The sequence below is a fragment of the Vicugna pacos genome, chromosome 28 (genome assembly GCF_048564905.1).
Source record: "Vicugna pacos chromosome 28, VicPac4, whole genome shotgun sequence".
NCBI lineage: Eukaryota > Metazoa > Chordata > Mammalia > Artiodactyla > Camelidae > Vicugna > Vicugna pacos.
This window is the reverse complement of record NC_133014.1, coordinates 8,468,103-8,491,642: the sequence shown is the minus strand read 5'-3', so window position 1 is coordinate 8,491,642 and position 23,540 is coordinate 8,468,103. Positions and strand designations below refer to the sequence as shown.

General features: G+C 38.1%; 1 protein-coding gene across 2 annotated transcripts in view; it reads right to left on the bottom strand.

The window, feature by feature from the left end:
* Window positions 1-23,540, bottom strand: part of TMEM131 (transmembrane protein 131) — a 139,537-nt gene that overhangs the window by 95,125 nt on the left and 20,872 nt on the right. For both annotated transcript variants that reach the window (XM_072951373.1, XM_072951372.1), the window contains exon 2: window positions 5,965-6,026. In XM_072951373.1, the coding sequence (XP_072807474.1) occupies window positions 5,965-6,026 (62 nt within the window). The remainder of the gene's footprint in view (window positions 1-5,964; window positions 6,027-23,540) is intronic.

Here is a 23,540-nt window from a genome sequence, read left to right as displayed (position 1 = left end):
TTGCCTTTTCTGATCTCTTAAAGTGGCATAATTCATATAGCTCAACATAAAATGTAGAAATGCAGTTGTTTTTCATGTATCGACTGCTATCCTGCAAACTTGCTAAATTGCTTACTGAATCTAATAACTTACCCCTGGGTGATTTGGACAACCTCCGTAAACTATCATAATCTGAGGTGAGGAACATTTTATTTCTTCCTTTATAATCCTTTTAGTTTTTAAATTTTTTTTGCCTTACTTTATTGGCTACAACTAGCATGAGACTGAATATAAATGGTACTTTGTAGGCATCTCTGACTCATTCCTGTCTCAGAGATAAGACCTTCAGCATTGCACTGCTAAATATGTTGTTTACTATAGTTTTTTTCCCACACTCCCTCCTCCTTAATAGGCATCTTTTATCATATATGTCAGCAGGGGTTCTCAACAAGATCCTGAGGCAGATTAGGAGTGCAGGAGATTTACTGGAAGGCTACTGCCTGTGAAAAATAAGAGGAAGGAAACAGGACTGGGCAGGTATGGCCTTAGACAGTGATGCAGATCTTGGCCAACCCAGTGGGGAGCTCAGGAGCAAAGGTTGCCTATTAGAAGCATTCTCCATTGAGCAGCTGTAATTGTACATTGTAGCTATAATTGTGCAAGGCAAAGCAATAAACTTCTATTAGATTTCGGAAGATAATACAGAAGAAGGTTATCTTCATGACCTTGGATAGAGATTTCTTTAACAGGATACAAAGAGTATAAACTATAATGGAAAAGACTGATAGACTGAACTACATTAAAACTCAAATTACATTAAAATTAAGAACTTCTGTTTATCACAGGTAACAATTATGTGTGGAAAGGGTAATCCACCAAGTGGAAGATATTTCTAGTACGCACAACAGAACTGTATCCAGAATTTATAAAGAACTCTTATAAAACAAGAGGAAAAGGGATATGCAACTCAACAGTCAAACAGGGCAAAAGATTTAACAGACTTTACAAAACAGGATTTCCAAATATGGTCAAATAATATAAAAAGTTGCTCCACTTAATTAGGATTCAGGGAAATGCAAATTAAAACTACAATAAGATACCATTACCACTCTTCAGTATGCTTAAAACAAAAACAAAAACAAAACAGGTTAAGTATCTCAGAGGAATCCCTGATGATGAGATTGTAAACTGGAACCACCACTCTGGAAAACTACATGGCATTATCTATTAAAACTGAAGATTCACATACCCTAAGACCCAGCAACTGCATTCTACTCCACCAGAAATGCAAACAACAAGTTCACCAAGAGACAGCATTACTCATAATAGTCAAAAATTTGAAACAAGTGAAATGTGCATCAATTGCAGAAATGATATATAAATTAAGGCATATTCAATGCAACTCAGCAACAAAAATGAATAACTACAGTTACACTCAACAACACAGAAAATCTTAGAAACATATACTGAGAAAAAGAAACTGGAAAAAAAATAATGCAAACTGTATGCACGTCAGAAAAACACTTGAAGCTAAACTAAAGACATGCTCAGATGGTGAAACTAGAGGGAAAGGAAATTACCATAACACAACAATGGCTAACTCTTGGGAACAGTGACTGGGAGAAAGCTTCAAGGGGAACTTACAGGAGTGCTGGCATGTTATTTTTAGTTTTTAACTTGGGAGGTGGTTCTAAATAGGCATTTGCTTTGCAAAAAAAAAATCCCACATTTTATTTATTTATGTATACATTATATCTGACAATAAACACTTTAAAGAAAAAAAAAAGAATCAAATTCTTAAACCTCTTCAACATTCTTTGGAAGAAGACTCAATATAGGGTCCCTGATTAACTGGTTAGAATCCACTTACACTATTAGCCTACCTCTAGAATGACTGATTCATCTTCTAAAAGTCAGAGCTTCCAACGGCTCCTACTCAACTCCTTTTGGTTATATCAACTAAGAAAAGTTGTTTCAGGGTTAAAGTTATCCCCAAAATACTTTCTTTAACTTCTATTAAGTTTTACTACAGCTATCTTTAAATGTCTTTACTACAGCATCTTTCAAATGTAAGCTCATCCTAGATCAAGAGGACTACTAGGTGACCAAACCATACTCACTCATTCAAGTGAGTGTTTTGGTCTGTTGCAAAGAAATGTCCACCATTAAGGAAGGCCTCCAAAGTCCTCTCTAGGCCAACCTAACACAGAATAGGAGGTAAACTTCCCAAAATCTTCTCCCTAACTTTCCTCTGTTAAGAATGGGAAAACCATTATTTCTAAAATATGAACAAAAAATCCTTTAGCTGACTAATCACAGTGCTGCAGCTGACACATGGGGAGTGCATGAGGAATGAGACCTGTTATCGACTGTGTGTCAATAAAAAGACCTCTTAGACCTGCGCTACTTTCTAAGCACACCAATTAGGAATTGACCTCTTTCCTCTAAGGCAACCCCTATTACTTAACCCTCAGGCAGCAGAGCAATAGAAAGTAAAGCATAACAGTTCTGGAACCAAACTTGCTTCTTATTTTTCCTGCTGCCCTTATTAGTACTAAAATTTGGGGCCATTTGATGAACTAGTGGAGACTCCAGCAAGTGCTCCAAAATGCTAGCTCTAGTTATCCCTGCCTTCCAGTCAGGGTTTCCTATCCTGGGCACCTGAAAGCCAGCTAGTGAGTAGAGGCAAGAGGTGCCTATAATGTTGTTAGAACAACCAATGAGTACACAGGAAAAGAATACTTAGTACCAATGTTTCTTGAACAAAGTAAGAAGACAAAAGTATGGCTTCCTATTAGTTATGAGCTTTAAAAGGCAAAACTCTGCACATGCTCTCAACTCATGAACACTGTGGAATTTACCTTCTAATATCTTAAAATTCTGTTTATTATTCTGGCAGAAGAGTGAAAAAAAAATACAGAGCTAGCCTTTTCCTTGGGCTTTTTCTTCATTTGCTTATAAAAAAGTTAGATTAGGAAACTTGATTAATGTTTACAAATGAAAGACTATCTTTTGTTACTGAATCTGATAATCTATCAAGGGAATAGGGTAGGAGGAGCCAACTATTCTCATCAGTTAGGATTAGAATGATGGTTTGAGCTACTTGACCAGGATCTCCTATGCGAATGAGTCTTAATGCATATTTCTTCTGATGATCTGTAGAATCCTCAGTGCCTGTGCTCATCTTAAGAATGGATTCAACCTCCTATATTCTATATACCAAACCTTAGTAGCCTTGCCAAGCAGGAATGACAGTGGCCAAAGCACCAACTACAGAAAATGTGGGCTAAGAGGATTGCTTCTATTTCTAGTCGTATCCTAGCATTACTAGTGGTAACACACGGAATGCGCTGGAAAGAGCTGCACATGCATCCTACTGTGGAAAGAGCTCTGGAACCAGGAAGCTGAGTACTTACTGGATGCTGGATTCCTGCTCTAGCAACTGAATGAATATTGAGCAAATTATTTAACTTCTGTGAACCTCAGTGGTAGAATGCACGCCTCACATGCACGAGGTCCTGGGTTCAACACCCACTACCTCCTGTAAGAAAACAAATAACCTAATCACCTCCCTCCGCAAAATAGAAAAAAAAATTAACATGAGCTAAGCCACATGAATATAACATAAATTTCAGAAGCTGGGAAGGAATGCTCTCAGGCAAAGGTTTAATTTTTTTATTATTATTATTATTATTATTATTATTATTATTATTATTATTATTATTATTATTACTTTTTTTTTAGTGGAGGTACTGGGGATTGAACCCAGGACCTTGTGCATGCTAAGCATGCACTCTACCACTGAGCTATACTCTCCCCCAAAAGTTTAATTTTAAATAACGTAAAACAAGGCTGCTGCTTTGAGTCTCTCCCTGCTTTAGCTTCAACTTAATTTGGAGAAACTTAATACATATTCTGCCACAGAAATGCTATGATATGTGCATACTTCCGTTCTAATCACATCATGAGAAACCAGAAGCTGTTTAAGAAATAGCTGAACCTATTGGCAAATTAGTGCCAGAAATTATGTCAAAATCAAAATTGTTGTTCCTAGGAAACAACTTTCAACATTAAAATGAAAGATTTTTATAAATTTCTATTCAAAAGGGTCTTATGTTCTGTTACTCAAAGATACATAATCCGCTATGTATAGCATCTCAACATCAGGCATTCTGCAGGAGTCTTAGTAAGGCTTCACTATGGCTGAAGTAACCAACTGGTACTATCTGCCTTCAAATTCCAGTCCAAAATTACCTTTGCCATAGAATTCTTTGAGGTCTCAACCAAACTCCTGTCTAAGCATTTCAGCAGAGCCAAAGAGTTTCAGCAAATCACATCGCAGTCGACCAGCTCTTCTACACCCAGGTCCTTCTAGATATGGACTGACAGCCTCCCCCGGCAAAAACACTTATCAAGCTCCAGAATTTTCAAAAGTGGATTATCAATTTGCAACCTACATGCCTAGTTCCTAAAGGACATAAATCCTTTAATCAATAAAGAATAACCACACTTGGAGAGTTTTCTAGAAATTCAGTCCTAATTTGCCTGCTTTCCAGATCCTGCAAATCACCAAAGGGAGATATTTAATACAGTCATTCCTATAAGTTCTCCAAGTTCTCACCTTGCAACAGACTAAAGAACTAGAAAAAAAGGACTAAGATCATTTTCTACCAAGGTGGCTTTATAAAATTTGACATCGTTACATACCTTCGGTCTTTACTCAATTTTAAAATACAAAAAGCCATACAAAGACTTTCTGCATGTACCACGCAGCCACTGCCTGCTGTGTTCCTCAACATCTCTTATGTGAAAGTAGAATGATAAGTTTACTTAAAAATTTAGAAGTGGGGAAAAAGCTGTCATCCAAACATTTACTTGCTTCATTGTCAGAGAAAAAGAATCTTAAAACCTATCAGTTTTTTTCTTGCTTGCTTTGTCTCGCTTAATGTCTGAAATCTAAATTTATACAAAAACACAAACAGAAATTTTATTCCAGGTTCCTAGCAGAATTACTTCTCTATTGCCTTGATCTAACTTTAATTTTTACTTTCCGACCTTTATTACAAGCTACAGGAAATATTTTTTCAGAACTATTTAAGTCATGTATTTAGTTATAAATAAGTAAACAAGTAACATCGCGGGCAGCACCATGTAATAGAGAGACTAACCATCACACCCAGAGTGAAAAGACCAGGGTTCTAACACCAGCTCCACTAGTGCCAAGTCATGGGATCTTGGGCAACTTTCTTAATCTAAACCTTGGTTTCCCTTGAAAATAAAATGAATAAAAAATTATCAGTCATGGTACCAAATAACATGGTACTTGAGAAAAAATGTTACTATTACAAAGGTGGTAAGAGCAAGCACAGAATATGATACAAGTTTGGAAGAAAGAAGAAAATTAGTCATAAAAGTCAGGGCTGGTTGAGCTGTTTCTTTCAGCTCTGAAATGCTAGAAGTGAGTTCTAGCTGGGAAGACTGAAACAGCCTTCATGGTGTTATGTGAGCTAGGTCTGAAAGGAAGGACAGGATTTTTAGCAGATTACACTTTCTAATTTTATGTATAATATATTTAAAGTCGCGGCTTAGGATGGCAAGTGAAAGAGTGATATAGATGTAAGTCTACAGAAGTTATCCCCTCTATCTTCCAGATACAGGTTTTGAGGTCCAACATCCAAATTCAGGCTCTCAGTTGCTGGCTGCAGGCTCGCCGAGCTTACCGCCAATTCTCTTGCTCCTCTCTGACTCTCCCCACCTAACCTCCCACCACCACCCAGAAATATTTCATTTGAAAGGTAATTCATACAGCTAAGAGGTTTTTATTTTTGCAAATGACTCTACTGACCTGTCTGCATATACAGCTCATTAAAATATATTTCAAAAAATACATTTTATAGCTCAAAAATACATTTTAAATGAGAAAACAATCAGATATTATTCAAGGCTTGACACCGAGGTAATTCTACAAACTTAAAATAAAATTACCTGTAGAAGCCCTCCATCATCAAAACGCAGTACTTCTATTATGCTCTCCGACTGAATAAATGCTGTGAAGGAAACAAAACACACTGTCACTCAACAGGAATATAAATTCCATTTAATGTTTTACTTTAAAGTTAATCAGTACAATTTTATGTTTTTCAAATATACTGCTTGATGGTGATGGTTAAGGAGGAAGAAAATATGACAAATGTTTCAGTATTTTACCAACTATGAAATGCTTGAAAATAAAACAACACAACCCAATTACAGTTTTAAGAACCTACAGGCTGTGTAAGCCACGTGCAAAATATTTATTCCTGCTATAATACCGGAAAGCACAAAACAGTGCAGTTCAACTAGATGCAGATTATTTTCACTGATAGATTAATTGGAGATATCTTAAACACACAGGAAAGATCACTAGTGGATTATATTCCTCCCCCCCAAAATGATAAACTGAAGTTCTGTATCATTTGCTCTTTTTCAGTCATGACAGGATCTAGGATCAATGGTCAAGACTGACTTGGTCGGGGAGTGGGCAAGGAAAATGACAAAAAGAGATTACCCTGTTCCAAGAAACTAAGTACAATGCAAAGATAAGATACTTAAAAAGCTAATGTACTTTTACCATATAATCCAGCAACTGTGGTCTTAAATATTTATCCAACTGATCTGAAAACATGCCCACACAAAAATATGCAAGCCATTCCTTAGAGCAGCTGTCTTTCATAATCATCAAAAACTGGACACAATCAAGATTCAATAGGTAAATAAAGAGGCAAATACAGATTATCAACACTATGCAATATTACTCAGTAATAGAAAATAAAAGAAAAGGCTACACACTATATGGTTTCCAGTATATGACATTCTGGAAAAGGCAATGCTATAGAGATGGTAAAAAGATCAGTGGTTGCTAGGGGCTGAGAGACAGAGAAAGGAAGAGGGGGTAAGTAAAGCACAGGGAATTTCTCAAAGCAGTGAAATTTCCATATGATACTGTGACAGTAGATACAAACCACGCTGTGCATCTGTTAAAACAACTTTACAGCATCAAGAGTGAAACCATTATATGCAATTAAAAAGATCATTTAGGAGGTCAGGTACCCAGGACAGACTGTAGAATATGACAAAACAATTTAACTGTATAACAAAGGTAGGAAACATCTCACTGAAAGGAGGTGGGGCGCTGACCTAAGTCATTTGGAACTGAGTGGAATCAGTAAGATTAAAGGCAAAAGAAATTGTACATAAGCACTAAATTCTAGTTGATAAAGTTACTTCCCACGGGGCTTTGGGATAAGCATTCTGATGCTGCTATGCATGTACACTGGAACTGAACAATTAAACATATGGATGATGGGTAGAGACAGTCAGATTTGTGTTGGAATAAGAGTCTACACAAAAGCACAGGAAGGCGCCTAGAATGATCCATGTGATAATGGACTAGAGTCGGCAACTAAGTACAAACTCATGTTGAGCTTAATACAGAGACAGATTGTTACATACAGAAATATTTATAGATGTGTATATATACAGGTTAGTATGCACACATATATTTCCCTGCTCTGTCAGTTGAGAGGGGCTAGAAGTAATTAAAACCCAGTAGCAAAAGCATTTCTAGCTCCAAAATCTTGGGTCCTAATACCATTCTTCAACAAAAGGAACAGGAGGAGCCTCTTGAAGAAATGGCTGAATCTAGCACTGGGGCAGGAAATACACAAGATGAAAGGCGAGCAAGTTGTGATGCCAGAAAGAAAGCGTTAAACAAAAACAAAATCCTACATCGACAGGAGTACGTCAAAGTGATGCAAGAGTTAAGGGAAAGAGTTCCCCAAATAGCCAAAGCTGGAACCACTTGAGCAATAAAATAAGTCAAGCCAACTGGATTAAAACCTGAGTATAAAATAAACATCTGTGAGTCCATATTGGTATAAATAAATGATCGAATAAATAAACAACGGGGGAGAAGAGACAAAACCTTCAGGGAGAAGAATTCTAAATAATTTATGTAGAGACTTTTCTATTTAGAAGGTGGAGCATAACTGCCCACTCCTGAAGCATGGGATGCACATAGTGACTTCTAGCGTGGAAAAGAGGAAAAAGAGAATCGCTTTACAATAGAGAAACCTGACAAACATTATCAGTCAGGTGATCAAGGTCGACATCCACAGTGAAAAGTCATGCTGATAGTACCTGTGATATGATATGATAAAAGTGGCACTTTTTCTCTGTGGTCTTCCTCCCAAAATCACATTAACACCAGTCTCATCATGAGAAAAACATCAGACAAATTCCAACTGAGGGATATTCTATAATTCACTCCTGAAAACTGTCAAGGTCATCAAAAACAAGAAAGTCTGAGAAACCGTCACAAGACCAGAGGAGCCTAGGGAGACTACTAAATGTAATGTGGTATCTTGGATGGGCTCCTAGAAAAGAAAAATGAAATTAGGTAAAAACTAAGGAAACCTGAATAAAATACGGACTTTAGTTAACAGTAATTAACCATATCAATGTAAGATGTTAATAACAGGGCAAACTTGGGTGTGGGGGAGGATATGGGAAGTCCGTACTATCTTTGGAATTTTTATATAAATCTGAAACTGTTCTAAAATAAAAAGTTTATTTTTAAAAAAACCCATGAAACAATGGTTTTCCATTTGGCTTAATGTGACACTCACTGACTCCTCTTTGTTGGTCTTTGGATATTCAGGGAAGAAAAGCTTAACCATGGAACCCCATGTACCTGGCTTTTCTAGCCGGACCAAAGCTGAAAGTCAAGCAGCAGGCGAGATGCCATCTAATGAGATGACTTCACCTACTTGGACGGTGTCTTTCCTGCCTGTGGAGCATCGATTTCCCCTTATTCTACTAATCACGCCCTGATTTTATTTTGGGAAACTCCTGTCCTCCATTTCTTGTGTTCCTCTTCAACCACAGTGACGAGGTGCTCATTCCCCACCAGTTCCTAATATACAGAGAACATTCAAGAATGAAACCTCACCTTTCCACTCAGGTACAAGTACCGGTATTTGCACTCCTTGATACAAATGAACTTTCTGGTTGTTACCTCTAGTCTTAGCTTGTAGCTGAACTTTAAAACTGAGATCAAAGCAAGTGGCTCCAACAGAATTACTGACACAGAGTATATCTGGAGAGCACAAAAATGTCTCCAAATAAAGTGACAAACCATTCTGAAGAAAGGGCTGTGGATGTAAAAGGCTCTGCCCAGCTTACCCATCCCACTTCTCATCCCTTCCCCCATTTTTTAACATAGATGATCCAGAAAATCTTTTTGTTATACTCTTATTCAACACAGACTTACTGATGTAAAAACACAGGGAACTAACAAGAGTTAACTGAATAGCCAGATGCTCACGATGTAATAGATAAAAAGTCTAGCTCCTAGTTAGCTTTCCATCCAGTTAGCAGAGAAAACAGGACAAAAAAGTAACACAAATATGCCATATTTATAATGATCATCACGTAAGTCCCCATCATCAAGCTAGATCAGACATTTATCTAACTGATGAGAACTAAACAAAGAAAAGTAGTAATATAATTTGGGTGTACTGTGTTTTTAATTAGATTTTTAATAGCTTAAAAAAACCATGAATTACCTTAGCTGAAAAAAAGAGCAGCAGATGTTTTATAAAGTCTGAAAGGAAAATACTGTGTTACACAGTAATAGCTTTCCTTAAAAAACATACAAATGAACAGGATTCAAGTTTGACATGAAACAAGTTAGGGTAGTTGGCTTTAAATGATCAATCATGTGCTTCAAATTACATGCTTAGAAAAACAAAACTGACACTAGATACATACTTAATCATTTAATGTGTTAACAGTTATTAAGCTATAAATTGCAAAAAAGTAACCAAAGCAAGTCAGGTTCCCACATGCCCAAATCTCTAGATCTGAAACCACAACTGACAGCTACTTCCTCTCCCAATAATTTTTTGTCCCTAATTTATACTCTCAAGGAGTCCCAAACTGCCCCAAAGTTCCCCAGCTAAAGCAGCAACCAGACGTAACAGAGATAAGAATAACATCTAATAATTATTGATCACTGTGCTATTAAACTTCAAACTAATCCTGACAAAGACATCACGGATTCCATTTTAAGATAAGCAGGCACAGTGACGTTAGGCTCGAGATCACTCAGCAAGAAAGTGGCTAGAGAGGGGCTATTGATTTCAGCCTTGGGACCCCAGAATCTGTGCTGCTAAACCCACTGCTATTTACTTTCAAAGTAACGTGACACAAATGCTCATGGCTAGTGTTACCTTCAAGCAACCTAATTTTAAAAATGAGGCATACACTTCCAATAACAAGGGAGGAAAAGAGGACATACAAGCAAGGGATTTTCTTTCTAGCTTCTACGATTCTACTGGCATTTACTCTGTGAAGCTGGGCTCAGTAAGATCTACTTTAAGCTCCACATAATCACTTACATTACCGTGAGATCTGAGAGAAACAAAGACATTTGTCTTCAATATAAAAATCTCAGTGTGTCAGTTATTTAATCACTTACTTTCAAAACAGAAGTTCAGTAATTGAGTTTACTTCCCTATTTCACTTAGTAAAGAATGACATTTCTAAAATAAAAATACCTTCACTTTAAAGACAATCTTTCTCTACTATAATTAGGGTTGTTTTTTTTTTCTTTCAGGTGGAGATTCTTTTTCCTGAACATTCCAACTGATGAGCAGATACATTGCCTGTTTTCATACAGCTTTTAAAATAATTCATGAAAACAATGAATGATGTAAATAACCAGTAGAAATAAATGTCATTTGATCTGGTTATGTGTTTGGGGGGGGGTGGTTCCAGGCATCAGGATCCTAGGCTGTCATCATGAAGTCTTTACCTTCTAGCTTTCACAGTCTCCTTATCCATGAGGGGAGAAGGATGGACTAGTTAAATCAGTGATTTAAAAATAAAAAACCAGGAAGAGAGGAAAGGGGTACGGCAGCAGGACTTAAAAGGACCCTAAATTCTGCATCAAAGAGCTGCCCTGCCTGAAATACTCTTCTTATGGGTGGTGTCTTCCCCTCCTTCAAGTCTCAGCCTAAACACACCCTCAGGGAGGCCCTCAGTGACAGCTCCAAGCAGCAACCTGTGACCCTCTGTCATGTGCCCTATTTGAACTCTTCTCACAACCTGTAAACCATCTCTGGTTGGCTGGTCATCCTGCACAAAGTCTGGAAAATGGAAGAAAAGTTATATTGGTTAAAATAATGGCATTATTATTTGAGAATTAATCACTGTTAATGACATTAACATCTCTTTTATAGTTACATTTGCTCCGGATTTTATTTCAACAAAAGGCTCACTAACAAATAATTTTAAACATTCTGGATTAGGTTAGTATGCATTCCTGTCTATTTGTAAAGATACTTTATGACCGAAACCTTGTTTCTTCCCTCATTAATTTTTTTTACCTAAAAGATGTAATATACACCTAATTTTATCTTATTCCCACATTAAAAGTGCAAAGGAATTCATAAGTCAAATTCTAATTTTATCAAGACCCCCTCAATATTACCAACTTCCTAACAAAAGGCTATGACCACACTGTTTACTAAAACTCAAAACATAGTTGTATGCAACTCAGCTGTGTTGGATATACACCGTATGTCTAAAAAGGTGAGTCATACATATTTGACAAAGTTAGTTTTAGAGCTTATGACAGAATGCCGTAATTAATTTTCATTTAATCCTAAAGTGCTTAATTTATATAAAAAGATAGGTAAACTTAAGTTACAAAGTGAATGGCTGAGAACTGCCAGCTACTCTAAATAAGCAACAGAAAATTTCTAATACACGGAAGCGCACCCTACTGTGCTCGCCCACCTCACACACGGAGGGATCTATGGGAGCACCAGAGGCACCAGACAGAACAAGCAGACCAAAGTCAGACCACCAAGGCTCTGAAAATTAAGCTGGTTATTGGAACCACAGCTCACAACAGTATCTATATGAAAAACTGTTAACCAACAGATGAATGGATCAATAGAATATGGTATATAAATGCAATGGAATATTATTCAGCTATAAAAAGGAATGGAGTTCTGATGCATGCCACAACATGGATGGACCCTGAAATAAGTCAGATACAGGATTAATATTTTGATTCCACTTACATGAAATATATAGATGAGGCAAATCTGGTGAGTTAGAAAGTAGATTTGAGGTTCAAGGCATTAGAGTAAGAGTGAGTAAGATTACTCAGACTCTTTGGGGTGATAAAAAAAAGTTTTGGAAACAGATCATGGTGATGGTGGCACATCACTGTGAATATAACTAATGCTACTCAACTGTACCCTTAAAAATAATTAAAATGGTGAATTTTATGTTACACATATGTTACTAAAATATTTTTTCCAAAAAATCACACAAGACAGTATTAAAAAAAAAAAACTACAGAATATTTTTCATTAACTTGGACTCCCCCCCCCAAAAAAACTGTGCAAAAAAATTTAACAAATTGAACCCAGTAATGTATAAAAAATTACACACCATAATCAAGTGAGATTTATTCAAGCTGGGCAAGACTGGTTCAAAATTTAAATATCAATCAATATAATTCACAACTATCAACATGATAAAGAAGAAAAATCACATGGTCATTTTACCAACTGAAACAGAAAAAGTGTATGAAAAAAGCCAAGACTCAGCCATGATAAAAATTCTCACAAAATAGGAGAAAAGAGGACGAAACCAAACCCAAAGCAAGTAGAAAAAGAAAGGAAATTTATAACAGCTCTTTTGAAATCCTTATTATCAACTATTATTTTGGGGTTTTTTCCTGATTATGTGTCAAAATTTCCTGCTTCTAATTTTTTTAAAACTGGATACAGGACATTATATTACATTGTCAAATGCCTGAACATTGTTGTCTTCCTTTAAAGTATGTTGAATTTTATTTTGGCATACAGATTAATTTCCCTCGATCAATTTATTCATTTTAAAAGATTATCTATAACCCAAGGTCTGACTGTCCGTTTTTGTAAATAAGATTTTACTGTAAACCCCTCAAATAAACAAAAATTTCTACATACTAACAACGATCATGTGGAAACTAAAATTAAAAACAAAATGCTATTTACAACCAATCCAAAAGAACACAATACATAGGTGTCCACTTAAGACATGTACAGGATCTGTACGCTAAAAGTGATAAAATGCTAAGTTGAAAAAAACCGAAATAAATTTATATACTGCATTCATGGATAGAGTACTTGACATAGTAAAAATATCAATTCGCCCCAAATTAATATACGGATTTAATGCAATTCCTACTGATGTCTCAGCAAGGGATTTTATAGACACAGACAAGTTTACTGTGAAATTTACATAGAACACACACTCCCCAAAATTTAACAATTTAACAAAATTTAAACAATCTTGCGAAATAGAATAAAGTGGAAGAAATGATCCAACATTAAGGATTCCTACAACTTACCCAGCTAGAGCACTCCACACAACGCGTTACTGGCGGAGGGATATGTGCAACACACAAATCAGAGGGAAAGAACCCAGGAAACAGCCACACAAGTACACATAACTAATTCTGACAAAGCTGAATAAAGCAATTCACGGGAAGAAGAGCCTTTTCAACAAAGAGCAACTGGACACCCGTAAGCAAAAAAATGCCAAAAATTTTAGTATCTTAGAACCACTTTACTCTTGCTTGTGCTAAGTAGGAATGTGAGACAGTTACACTGTCCCATCAGATAATTTGTTGAGTATATAGATGACACTTTTTTTATTCCACTTCATTTTAACTCATGTGGTACAGATCTCCTATACCCTGATCAACCAATTTATGGATACAATTTAAAATTGCAAGTTTCTTGCAAGAGACTCTTACAAGTAACAGTTAACTTGTACTCAGTAAGTGGTAAAAGGAAAAAAGACACAATTTGGAAAAATTTCTTGAGTAGAGAAGTAACTGGGGTGAAAACAGATAAATGATGTCAAATTAAGAATTACAGTTAGAAGTAAAGAGTTAAAGAATATTAATCTCCTTTCTTCAGTCAGTAGTGTAAACTAGATTTTTTTTTTTTACTATTAAACATGACTTATAAATGCATGGTTCAATTTTTTTTTTTTTACTATTAAACATGACTTCTGTAATGCATGGTTCAATTATTCAATTATGAGTCTGTAATAGTTTATTTAATAGCTTATTTCTCACCTCTGATTTAAATTTTAAGTTTAAAAAACTGTCCAAAAGCATTGATTTTAAAATGACATTGAATGTTTGAATAAATATAAGATCTTTTCAAAAAGTAAAATTAAAAGACACCAAATTTGGCAGGTTCCCCCCCCAAAAAATCCTATTGTACTGAAACATTATTTAACTTAAAAATAAATTTTAGCATTACTATGGATTTTGATTACTAATTTTTGTATTTTGATTACTTTTTTTGTATTTATTCATGTATGTTTTTACTTTTGATTACATGAATATAAAAATGTCATTACACATTTTTTCCCTCTCTAATAATCAAGCACAAACCTTAATTTACCTCTACTCTGCCCTGGTTTGCTTCAAAGCTCTAGGGATACCATTTTCGGCCTTAACTGCTAGCTGTAAACAGAAGATACAACTAACTCATAGGATAGGGAAGGGCAAGGTTACTTTACGCTTGCATTGTGGGGTGAGTCAATTATAGACCTAAACTTTATAAAGAAACAAGTTAACTCTTCAAAATTAGGGGAAAATGTGTTGAAGTTGCTAAGACTTCTATTCCAAAAGGACATAAATTTCCTGTTTTGAAAATGTGCTGGAAAGTTTCCTGCCTGTTGACATGGCTGCCGAGTATGTTGACAAACAGATGAGGAAGAAAATTTCAGAACTAGGTCCCCCAAATACAATTAGCTAATGCCACATTAGGTACTCTGGCAATTTATTTTTAAAAAAACAAACAAGAATACCTTTAGCAGGAAACTACCGCCGGGGTACTGTGCCGGGGGCAGGACGAGACACTGCCTGTCCTCAAGGAGCTCACAGACTAAGAGGAGACACAGGAAACCGAGACGTGGGAGCACCAAATTCAGCCACCAGGGTTTGCATATCTGCAGATGTCTCCAAATAGTGGCTACGCGTGAAGGACAAAGGAGAGTCAGGCAGGTGAACGAGGAGGTCAAGGTCGGGCATTCCTACTAGAGAGCAGCACAGGGCAAAGGTCTAATGAGGTTGAAGAAATTACAGAGCCCTTGGAAAATAAGTCATTTTCATGGGTCTGGAATTAGGGAGCACTGGGAGGAATCAGAGAAGAGGCTGGAAAGGGAAGCAGAGGCTGAGTCACACCCCCACGCTAAGTCCCAAAAGTTATGTGCGATTTTCTCCATTTTTTCAGTAACTGCCTAAGGTCACACAGCAGGTAAAAGACAGGGTCAAGATGAGAGCTCAGGTCTTCCTCTCCGCAAAGTTCAAGCTCAGGCTGCCTCGCAACAGTCTTCCATATTCAAAGGGGATTTCTCAGTAAGACTGCCTTCCTGAAAGGCAGAGGACTCCCATGGTGAGCTAGTGCTGTAACTAACACTTAAACCAATTATTAAAACACCAAGTCTCAAAGTGGTGTCCTTGGATCACTGTGTCAAATCATTTCAATACTCAGTAAAATCGAGATTCTGGGCCTAACTCCAAAGAATCATATCCTCTGGGATTAAGCCTGGGGTTCTGCAATTTACAGTAATACACAGAAGCTTTGGAGGATGGTGACTGAAATGTCTGTTCAACTGAAGCCAGGTGGATGACCAGCCTGGACGGGAGTATGAAGAAAGGAAAAGGCTTAGTTCAACTTCAGACACACAGGACTTGAGATAACAGTGGAGCATGCACGTGAAAATGCTGATGCACGGTCCTAAAATAGTATTTGAACCGGGGCAAAGAGGTCACCACCAGAAACACTCACAGTGAGATGAAAACTGAAACTGTAAGATGTAAAAAGCCACCAAGGAAGAAATGGTAGAGCTGAAGTCTAGTTTAATACAGGGCAGAACGTCCGTTGGGCGGATGAGGAGCTTCTGACGCTAGAGATGTCCAAGAAAGAGGAACAGAAAAGCAGAGCGTGTGTCATGGAAGCCCAGAGAGAGGAAGGAAGGTTCTACTCTGTCAAAGGCTATCACGCAGAAAGCATGGGGAAAGAAGAGACAAAGACTTTAAAATAAGCCACCAGATTTGGCCAACTGGAAGCCACTGCTAAGTCTTGAGACAGGTTTCTCTGGGGCAGAGCGGAAGACAAGCCGTGAAGTGGTTGCCTCAGAGGGTCAAGAGAAGAGGGGAGGAGTTAGCCTTGGAAATGCTCTTAACACTGGAGAAACGTGAAGGTGAAGAGATGCATATGGAGGTTAAGAGAAGGGAGAGGTCACAGGAGGAGCTGATGCTGGAGGGTCTGTCTTCAACAAACTAAAGAGTCAAGGTCATCTTGTCTGGGGGGAAGGGTGGGGGAAGGAAGGGCAAGTCTACAGAATCAACTGCTATGGGCACATAGTAAAGGCTCAGGCCTTGATTCTCAAACAGGAAAACATGTTTTGCCAAATCTTTTACTGTAGACAACCTTAACTACAGAAAAATTAAAAGAACAATATTTTGTCAGATTTGTTTTAACACATTCTCCCTTTCTCCTTCTATCTCTGTGTATATTCACTTTTTTTTCCCCAAACCATTTAAAAATAGGCTATAGATATAACAACACTTCTTGGTAAATATTTTAGCATGTATCCTCTAAGAATAAGGACATTCTTCAACATAATTACAATTTTATCATCACGTACAAGCAGTTTCATATTGATACAATAATATTAAAAATATGTATTCTGTATCTGTTTCAAATGCAAAAATGTCCAGAATTTTTTCAGTCCAGAATCCAATCAAGGATTATGCATTATAATTGGCTGTAATGTTTCTTTAGACTCTTTTAAATCAGAACAGTCTCCTCAAATTGTTCTTTCATGACATATTTCTGAAGAATAAAGACCTAGTGTTTTATGAAACATCCCACAATCTTGCTTTGCTGATTCCTCGTAATCAGATGCATATAAAACACTTTTGGCAAGAATAATGCAGAGGTGACACTATATATCCCATCATCAGGCACGTATGCCAGTTTGTCTGACATAATTGGATCACTTGGTTAATGTAGGATCCATCAGATCTTTCCATCATAAAGATGTCTTTCCCCGTTGATAATCCATAAGTAATCCACAGGGAAGACACTGAGACAGTGTGCGTCTGCCCAACAACCTTTCACCCATGATTCCAGCATCCACTGATGATTCTGGCTTGAATCAGTTATTACACTGGTGGCCGTAAAATGCTGATATGCTAATCCAATCATTCCTTGCACATTCATTTACTACATCCTTTGGTAACACCATTTTCAATTCCTTCCACCTTTTTCATTTTTGATTATCACTAAGGGTTCATGGATTTTTCTCCCAATATAATTGAATGCTGTTATTACTCTTTTTTGATGATCAAAATGTCCCAACTTTGGCCAATTAGAGTCCCTTCAAGTCAGCTCTTGTGTCCTTTGGACATGTTCCTATTAGTCCTTGAGCACTTCTTTGCTTTCTGCCACAGTAAAACGTTCTAGCAGGATCATCTTGTAGTTTTCCTGACTGAGCTCTGGACGGTTTCCTGAAACAACTTAGAAGAATTAAGACCAATTCTCAGAACTCGCCAAAGTGAGACAACGCACTGAAAATGAGGCAACAGGTCTGACTAGAAACATTCCAAAAGGAGATCAATACATAGCCTAGAACCACACGAAAAGACGCCCCATGTCATTAGCCATTAGGCAAAACGAAACGCAACCCATAATGAAATACCACCACACATCCACTAAAATGACTGACAGCACCAAGCAGGCAGGAACAGCTGGAACTCTCACCTTCGGCTGGTGATGGTCTGGCAGTTTCTTATACACGTAATCTTACCATACACTCAGCAATCCCAGTCCTTGGTATTTATTTACCAGAAATGAAAATATTTTATTTGTAAAAATACTTTTACTTGAATGTTCACCAAAGCTTTAAATTATAATACACCAAAACCTGAAACAGGTGAATAAATGGTAGTATATCCATCTCATGGATCACCACTCAGCAATCAAAACAAACAAACTGCTACAGAGGCAACATGAATGAATCTCAAAAGCGTTATGCAAAGTGAAAACAAGTCATGCACAAAAGACTGCACACAGGATGATTCCATTGATTTTAAATTCTAGAAAACACAAGACTATAATGACAGAAAGCAGATCAGTGGTTGCCTGGAGGCAGCACCAGGGGAGGGCACTGAATGCAGAGTCAAAAGAGAACTTTCTGAGGTGATGAAAATGTCCTATATTATTATGACCGTGGTGGTTTCATAACTGTGTATGTTTGTGAAACTAATCAAGTGTACACTTAAAACTGGTGAATTTTACTGTGTGCAAATTACACTTCAATAAAGCTGGTTAAAACATTAAAAAAAAGGAAAGCTGGCACAAGTTCAATAAAATGCACTCACCTCACAGGGCTGTTTTAGGTACATATGACTACAGCCATATACGCTCTAAGTAGATGCCCCCAGGGCACACAGCTTCACCAAGACTTGGTCTTTTTTAATAGGAAAAGGAATTGCATTGCTTCTCAATGACTTTCCATTTTATGCTCCCAGGAAGTAGTCGGCTTGAAGAAGTTCTGAGACTGCTGCAACAATTTGGTTTTCACTTTGAAAACTAAATGTCGGTGCTACATTATGTGTGAAAAAGTTTTTCTTCTATGCAAGTGTATTGTGGTAAATTTCTATTAGAAGTTCAAAATATTTGGATACAGAATTGATATTTGAAAGAACGCTGTTGTCTTTTCAAATATAAATATTTCCCTCAATCCAGTTTTCTGACCTACAAGCTTACATAAAAGTGACATCCATGTAGTATGCTCTGCAGCAGTCCATCCGACCTCCAAGACAGCGGGCAAGCGAGCGCTCCCGTTCCTGACTGTTTTGCCAGTGGGACGGCCACAACCCTGAGATACCCATTACCCCGCGCAGCTGCAGTCAAAGGTCTCCTTTTCTTTCTCAATCAAAACTCCTATGTCCCCAGACAAAAGAAAATAAAGGAGATCGCCATCTACAAGTTCAAAAATACTGCTGTTACATTTAGGAAATTAAGAGAATTGTTAGGGCACTCTGCTTTCATGCTGGGTTCATTCAAGGCTGATCTTTGACCTCCATTTCCTTGCAATTTGGCTCATGTCACTTCCAGTTACTGAAATCGGTATGCAAGTCACCTACCTTTCCCCCTTAGGGTAAGTTCAGCCCCACTGCAAATAAACCACAGGAGAATACAGATAAGGGAAAAGTCCGTATTTTCCAGAATTTCCTTAAAATAGTCAAATAAATGTTGGCAAGGAAAGCAAAAATCACATATAACTAAGAATGGAGCTTGTTAAATACATACTTAAGATACAGTGTCCTTGACTAAGTCAATCCTTTTGCCATTAGATTGTTTTCTTTATACTTATATACTTTCATTTCCAGACAGAGAAACATTACAAGATAAAAATAACCAGAGTAAAATGTCTACCATCTACTGAATGCCTTGTACTTACTGAGTACCAAATTAGACAATCTGCATGCACTATTCTTACTTAATCCCAACAAATCCTGGGAAGGAAGATATTAATCTCTAAAAATAGGAAGACATTATGAAATGGTAAAATTAAATTTATTAACTACCATTAGGAAAGTTTGGGGAAACAATGACTCATAGTCTTTAAACTCCAGTTTCCTCATCTATAAAATATGCATTTACATTTCTTGCTTAAATAGGCACTACTGTGTATAGTACGTGGCTCATAATAGCCACCACCTACTAAGCACCTACTATCAGGGCCATTTATAGGGCCACTCAGCTAAGCACCTAGTGGAAACCAGGAATAATGAATCTGGATGGTGTGACAAGCCCTATGACTGGGGCACCAATTCATCTGATCTCACCAACAGCACATACTGTTTAAAAATCCCCTAGTGTAATGAAAATTACTGTTTCTGGAAGTCTGAAGAAACTGCCCAATGAATTTAGACTGTAAGCTGACAACCTTCGAAAGCCAGCCTCCACCCTTCTCTAGTCTGCCCATGGGGAAATGATCTAAATATAATTCTGAAATTCACATAAGGTAGAAACAGATGGTATTAGGCAAGTTTCCTGGTGTGGCTCTTGCAACTAGATTTAAAAATCTAAATGGGCAGAAAAAGAACAGTAATGTAAGGATAATTCTGTAAAGGGAGAGTGAGCAGAACCTAAAGAAAAACTTAATCAAAAGTAAAATCAGAAACTAAAGAAAAACTTTACAAGCAAGATGATCAGATTTAATTCTTAAACTGTCATCATTGACAGGGGTATATTTTTCTTCTCTTGTCATAAAAGAAAATTCTATCACAGGTATCTAATGTCAAACTGTCTGATTACTAGAGCTGACAGAATGCATACACTGAACATGAAACCTCGGAGGAAGCTGACTGGTTCTCTGCTCAACGCAACACTAATTCAGCAGATGTTAAACCTGCGCAGTGTCTGGTATCCAACTCAGATGAAGTTCTTCTGGAGTGGTTAATAAGCTACAGAAGGGACAGCTTTACCTAAAATACTTTAAGAGAGAGAACACTTTTCTGATTTTCTTATTTCTTCCACTCTTCAAATATAATTCTTTGAGTGTCCTGATCTTCAAGACCTGGTAAAGAAGAGAGCAACCACACACGAAAAGCCTAAACTCCGTGAGGACAGGAATCACCTCGTATTCATCTCAGAGGCCTCAATGACCAACCCTGTGTCTGACATGCTGCTTGGCCCTCAAGAAATGTCTGCTGAGCTGAATACATGGAGTACCTTCAGACCAAGGAGTCATTCTGGTCCAGCTGAACATAACTGCACTCTGGCTCTCCTGGATCTCCTGGTATTAGATCAGTCATCCAGACTGACCCATGATACGAATATGTAACATCAATAAGAGCCACCAGCCATGGCCAAGCCCTCCCAGTGATCTAATCAGTCCTTACACCAACCTGAGAAGGTGGGTCCTCCTACTGCCCCCATTAAAACGTCAGGAAGCTGAGGCATGAGGGCTAGAAAACCCTCTCAAGGTCACAGTCAAGGCAGCATTCCCAAGTCAGCTGTATGTCTAGTCTCCACACGAGACAGGAAGCCAGGCTCCTTGTGCAAGATGACAAGACCCACCACTTATCAGGAAGACAGGAGCTTGCTGGGACTACTTTCTGCAGGAGGGTTCACAGGTCTGAATTCAGCTACACCTGCCCACCACTTGAAACAACAAGAAAGGGGCATGTGTGTTAGATGGGTGGCAGAGATGAGCTGAATGGAACTATGGAGCTGTGTTCTGACTCACTGCAAACCTGGGTCATGTCCAACCAGACCTAACAGCCTCACTGGTACTGTTCACTCCATCACATAAGCTGAACAACACAGCCTGCTTTATACAGTCCACCTAAGTCCCTCCTGGGGCACACACAACCTTGAGACCCATCTTTAACCTTGCTCTGTAATTATTTTTTATACCTGTCTCTTTAACAAGAAATTCTTGGAAGCTAATGACTGTGTCTTACTCATATGCATATTCCTGGAGCCCTGCAGTGTGCTCCATAAATGCTGGTGGTGTGAAAGAGGCACGCTGACTGAGAACGGGGAGTGGACCTGAAAACAGGATGGTGTGCAATGAATTCGCACGTGTGACTACAGAATGGAAGGCTTGAGAGGGTTCCATGTATTTAAATTTCCCGGGTATGGACAAACTGGCAGGAAGGAAAAGGGGGGAAAAAATCAAAGTATAAAGATCACAGGGAAATAGGAACTTTAATAGGTAATTAACAAATGACCTATAATTAAGAATTGTATACTTGATAATCCAAAGCTTACAATGGGGAATTTTTCAAGAGGGATGATACTGGAGGATGGAAGGTGATGGTAGATAGATTTATTAAGCACCCTCAAACCTAAAGTTTAAATTCCTCAACCATTCCATAAAGTGCTTTTATTCTCATTTAACCCAAGAGGAAACAGGGTATATAATCTGACCAAAGTCACATGGCCAGTAAGTAAGTACTAGAGCCTCACTGTTACTCTTTTTTATCAAACCATGCAGTCTTCCCACACAAAACAGCCTGTTGGGATGTCTTACACCATTTTTTAAGGGGTGTGTGTGTGTGTGTGTTCAATGTTGGAAGGAAGGGAGGAGGAAAAAGAAATCTAAAACTCCCTCTCAGAGACACATCATTAAAGAGCTACCGGGTCAAGTCTAAGACTCCATAATGGGTTACTTATTCTAAGCAAGGTCAGTTCAAAATGGGTTGATTTATGGACCCCAAAAGCTTTGTTCAAAGCCAAACATTTTGCTTATAAGGAAGAATTGGTCCTGGTAAGAGATGTGCCAACTGGATCACACTGAATATTTTTCTTGCGGTTCACAGCAGAGATCTTCGGCCCCCCACCTCGGCCAGTACACTCTGAGAGCCCCGCACAAGGCAATGGGCCTGGCCCAGCAAGCACTTGTAACCTGTAACAACAGGGCCCATCACAGGCCTGCTCACCACACTGCTGGCTCCTGCAGGCCCAGAGCTGTATCTTTATCTTCTAGACCTAGCCTGGGATGTGGCACCCCCACATAAAAATTAATGAATTAGTTTGTGAGTGTTCAGCTCAGTTCGGTGACCAAACAGGAACTGAGATGTTGCTACCAGATAAGGTGGTGTTTGTCTGTTTGTTTGTTTTAAATTAGCCAGTTTACCATGTTGTGTCAAGGGTGGTGTTTAAAACAAAACTTCATGTGGTGTTTTAATGTTTTAGGTATTAACATTTTAAGAAATCAACATGAAGTTCTGAATGGTCATGAGCCAGCCTGTGGGTGTGAGATTCAATTTCCAACTGAGTCAAGATGTACCATGCACGTGCTCTGTGCGTGCACAATGCAGATAACTCCTATCTCCCTGTAACGAGGGCTACCCCAGAAGGGAGATGTTCAGACCAAAACATAAAGCTTCACAAAGTTGGCCAAGCAGCGCTGGCGTGTGCTCACAGGGAAGCCTGCTCAAAGTAAGAGCGACTCTGACAGTCAGCACTGGCCTTTGTGCAGTGAAGACAGAGAACTGACCACAATGACTCTCCGTCATCGGCGCCTCTTCCCCAACTCATCACTCCAGCCAGTCTTTTCTTCCCACCAAACAAGGAGGAAATGACAACACTTATATTGGTGAAATAGATGCCTTAACTTGATAAAGTGTGATTTGTTGATGTGTTACAACTACCGAGCATGCTTAAGTAAAGCCTTTTATTTTCAATGGTACAAAGGCTCTGAAGAGCTAAGTCACCCTGCACACACTTCCTATCTTACCACCAGCCCCTGGGCGGGGGCAGGGGAAGGGGAGGGGGTTAGACAGACAACTGTTACTTTTTTTTTTTTTAACATTTTTTATTGATTTATAATCATTTTACAATGTTGTAAATTTCCAGTGTTCAGCACAACAGACAACTGTTACTTTATCTCGGGTTTCTTCCAGATCC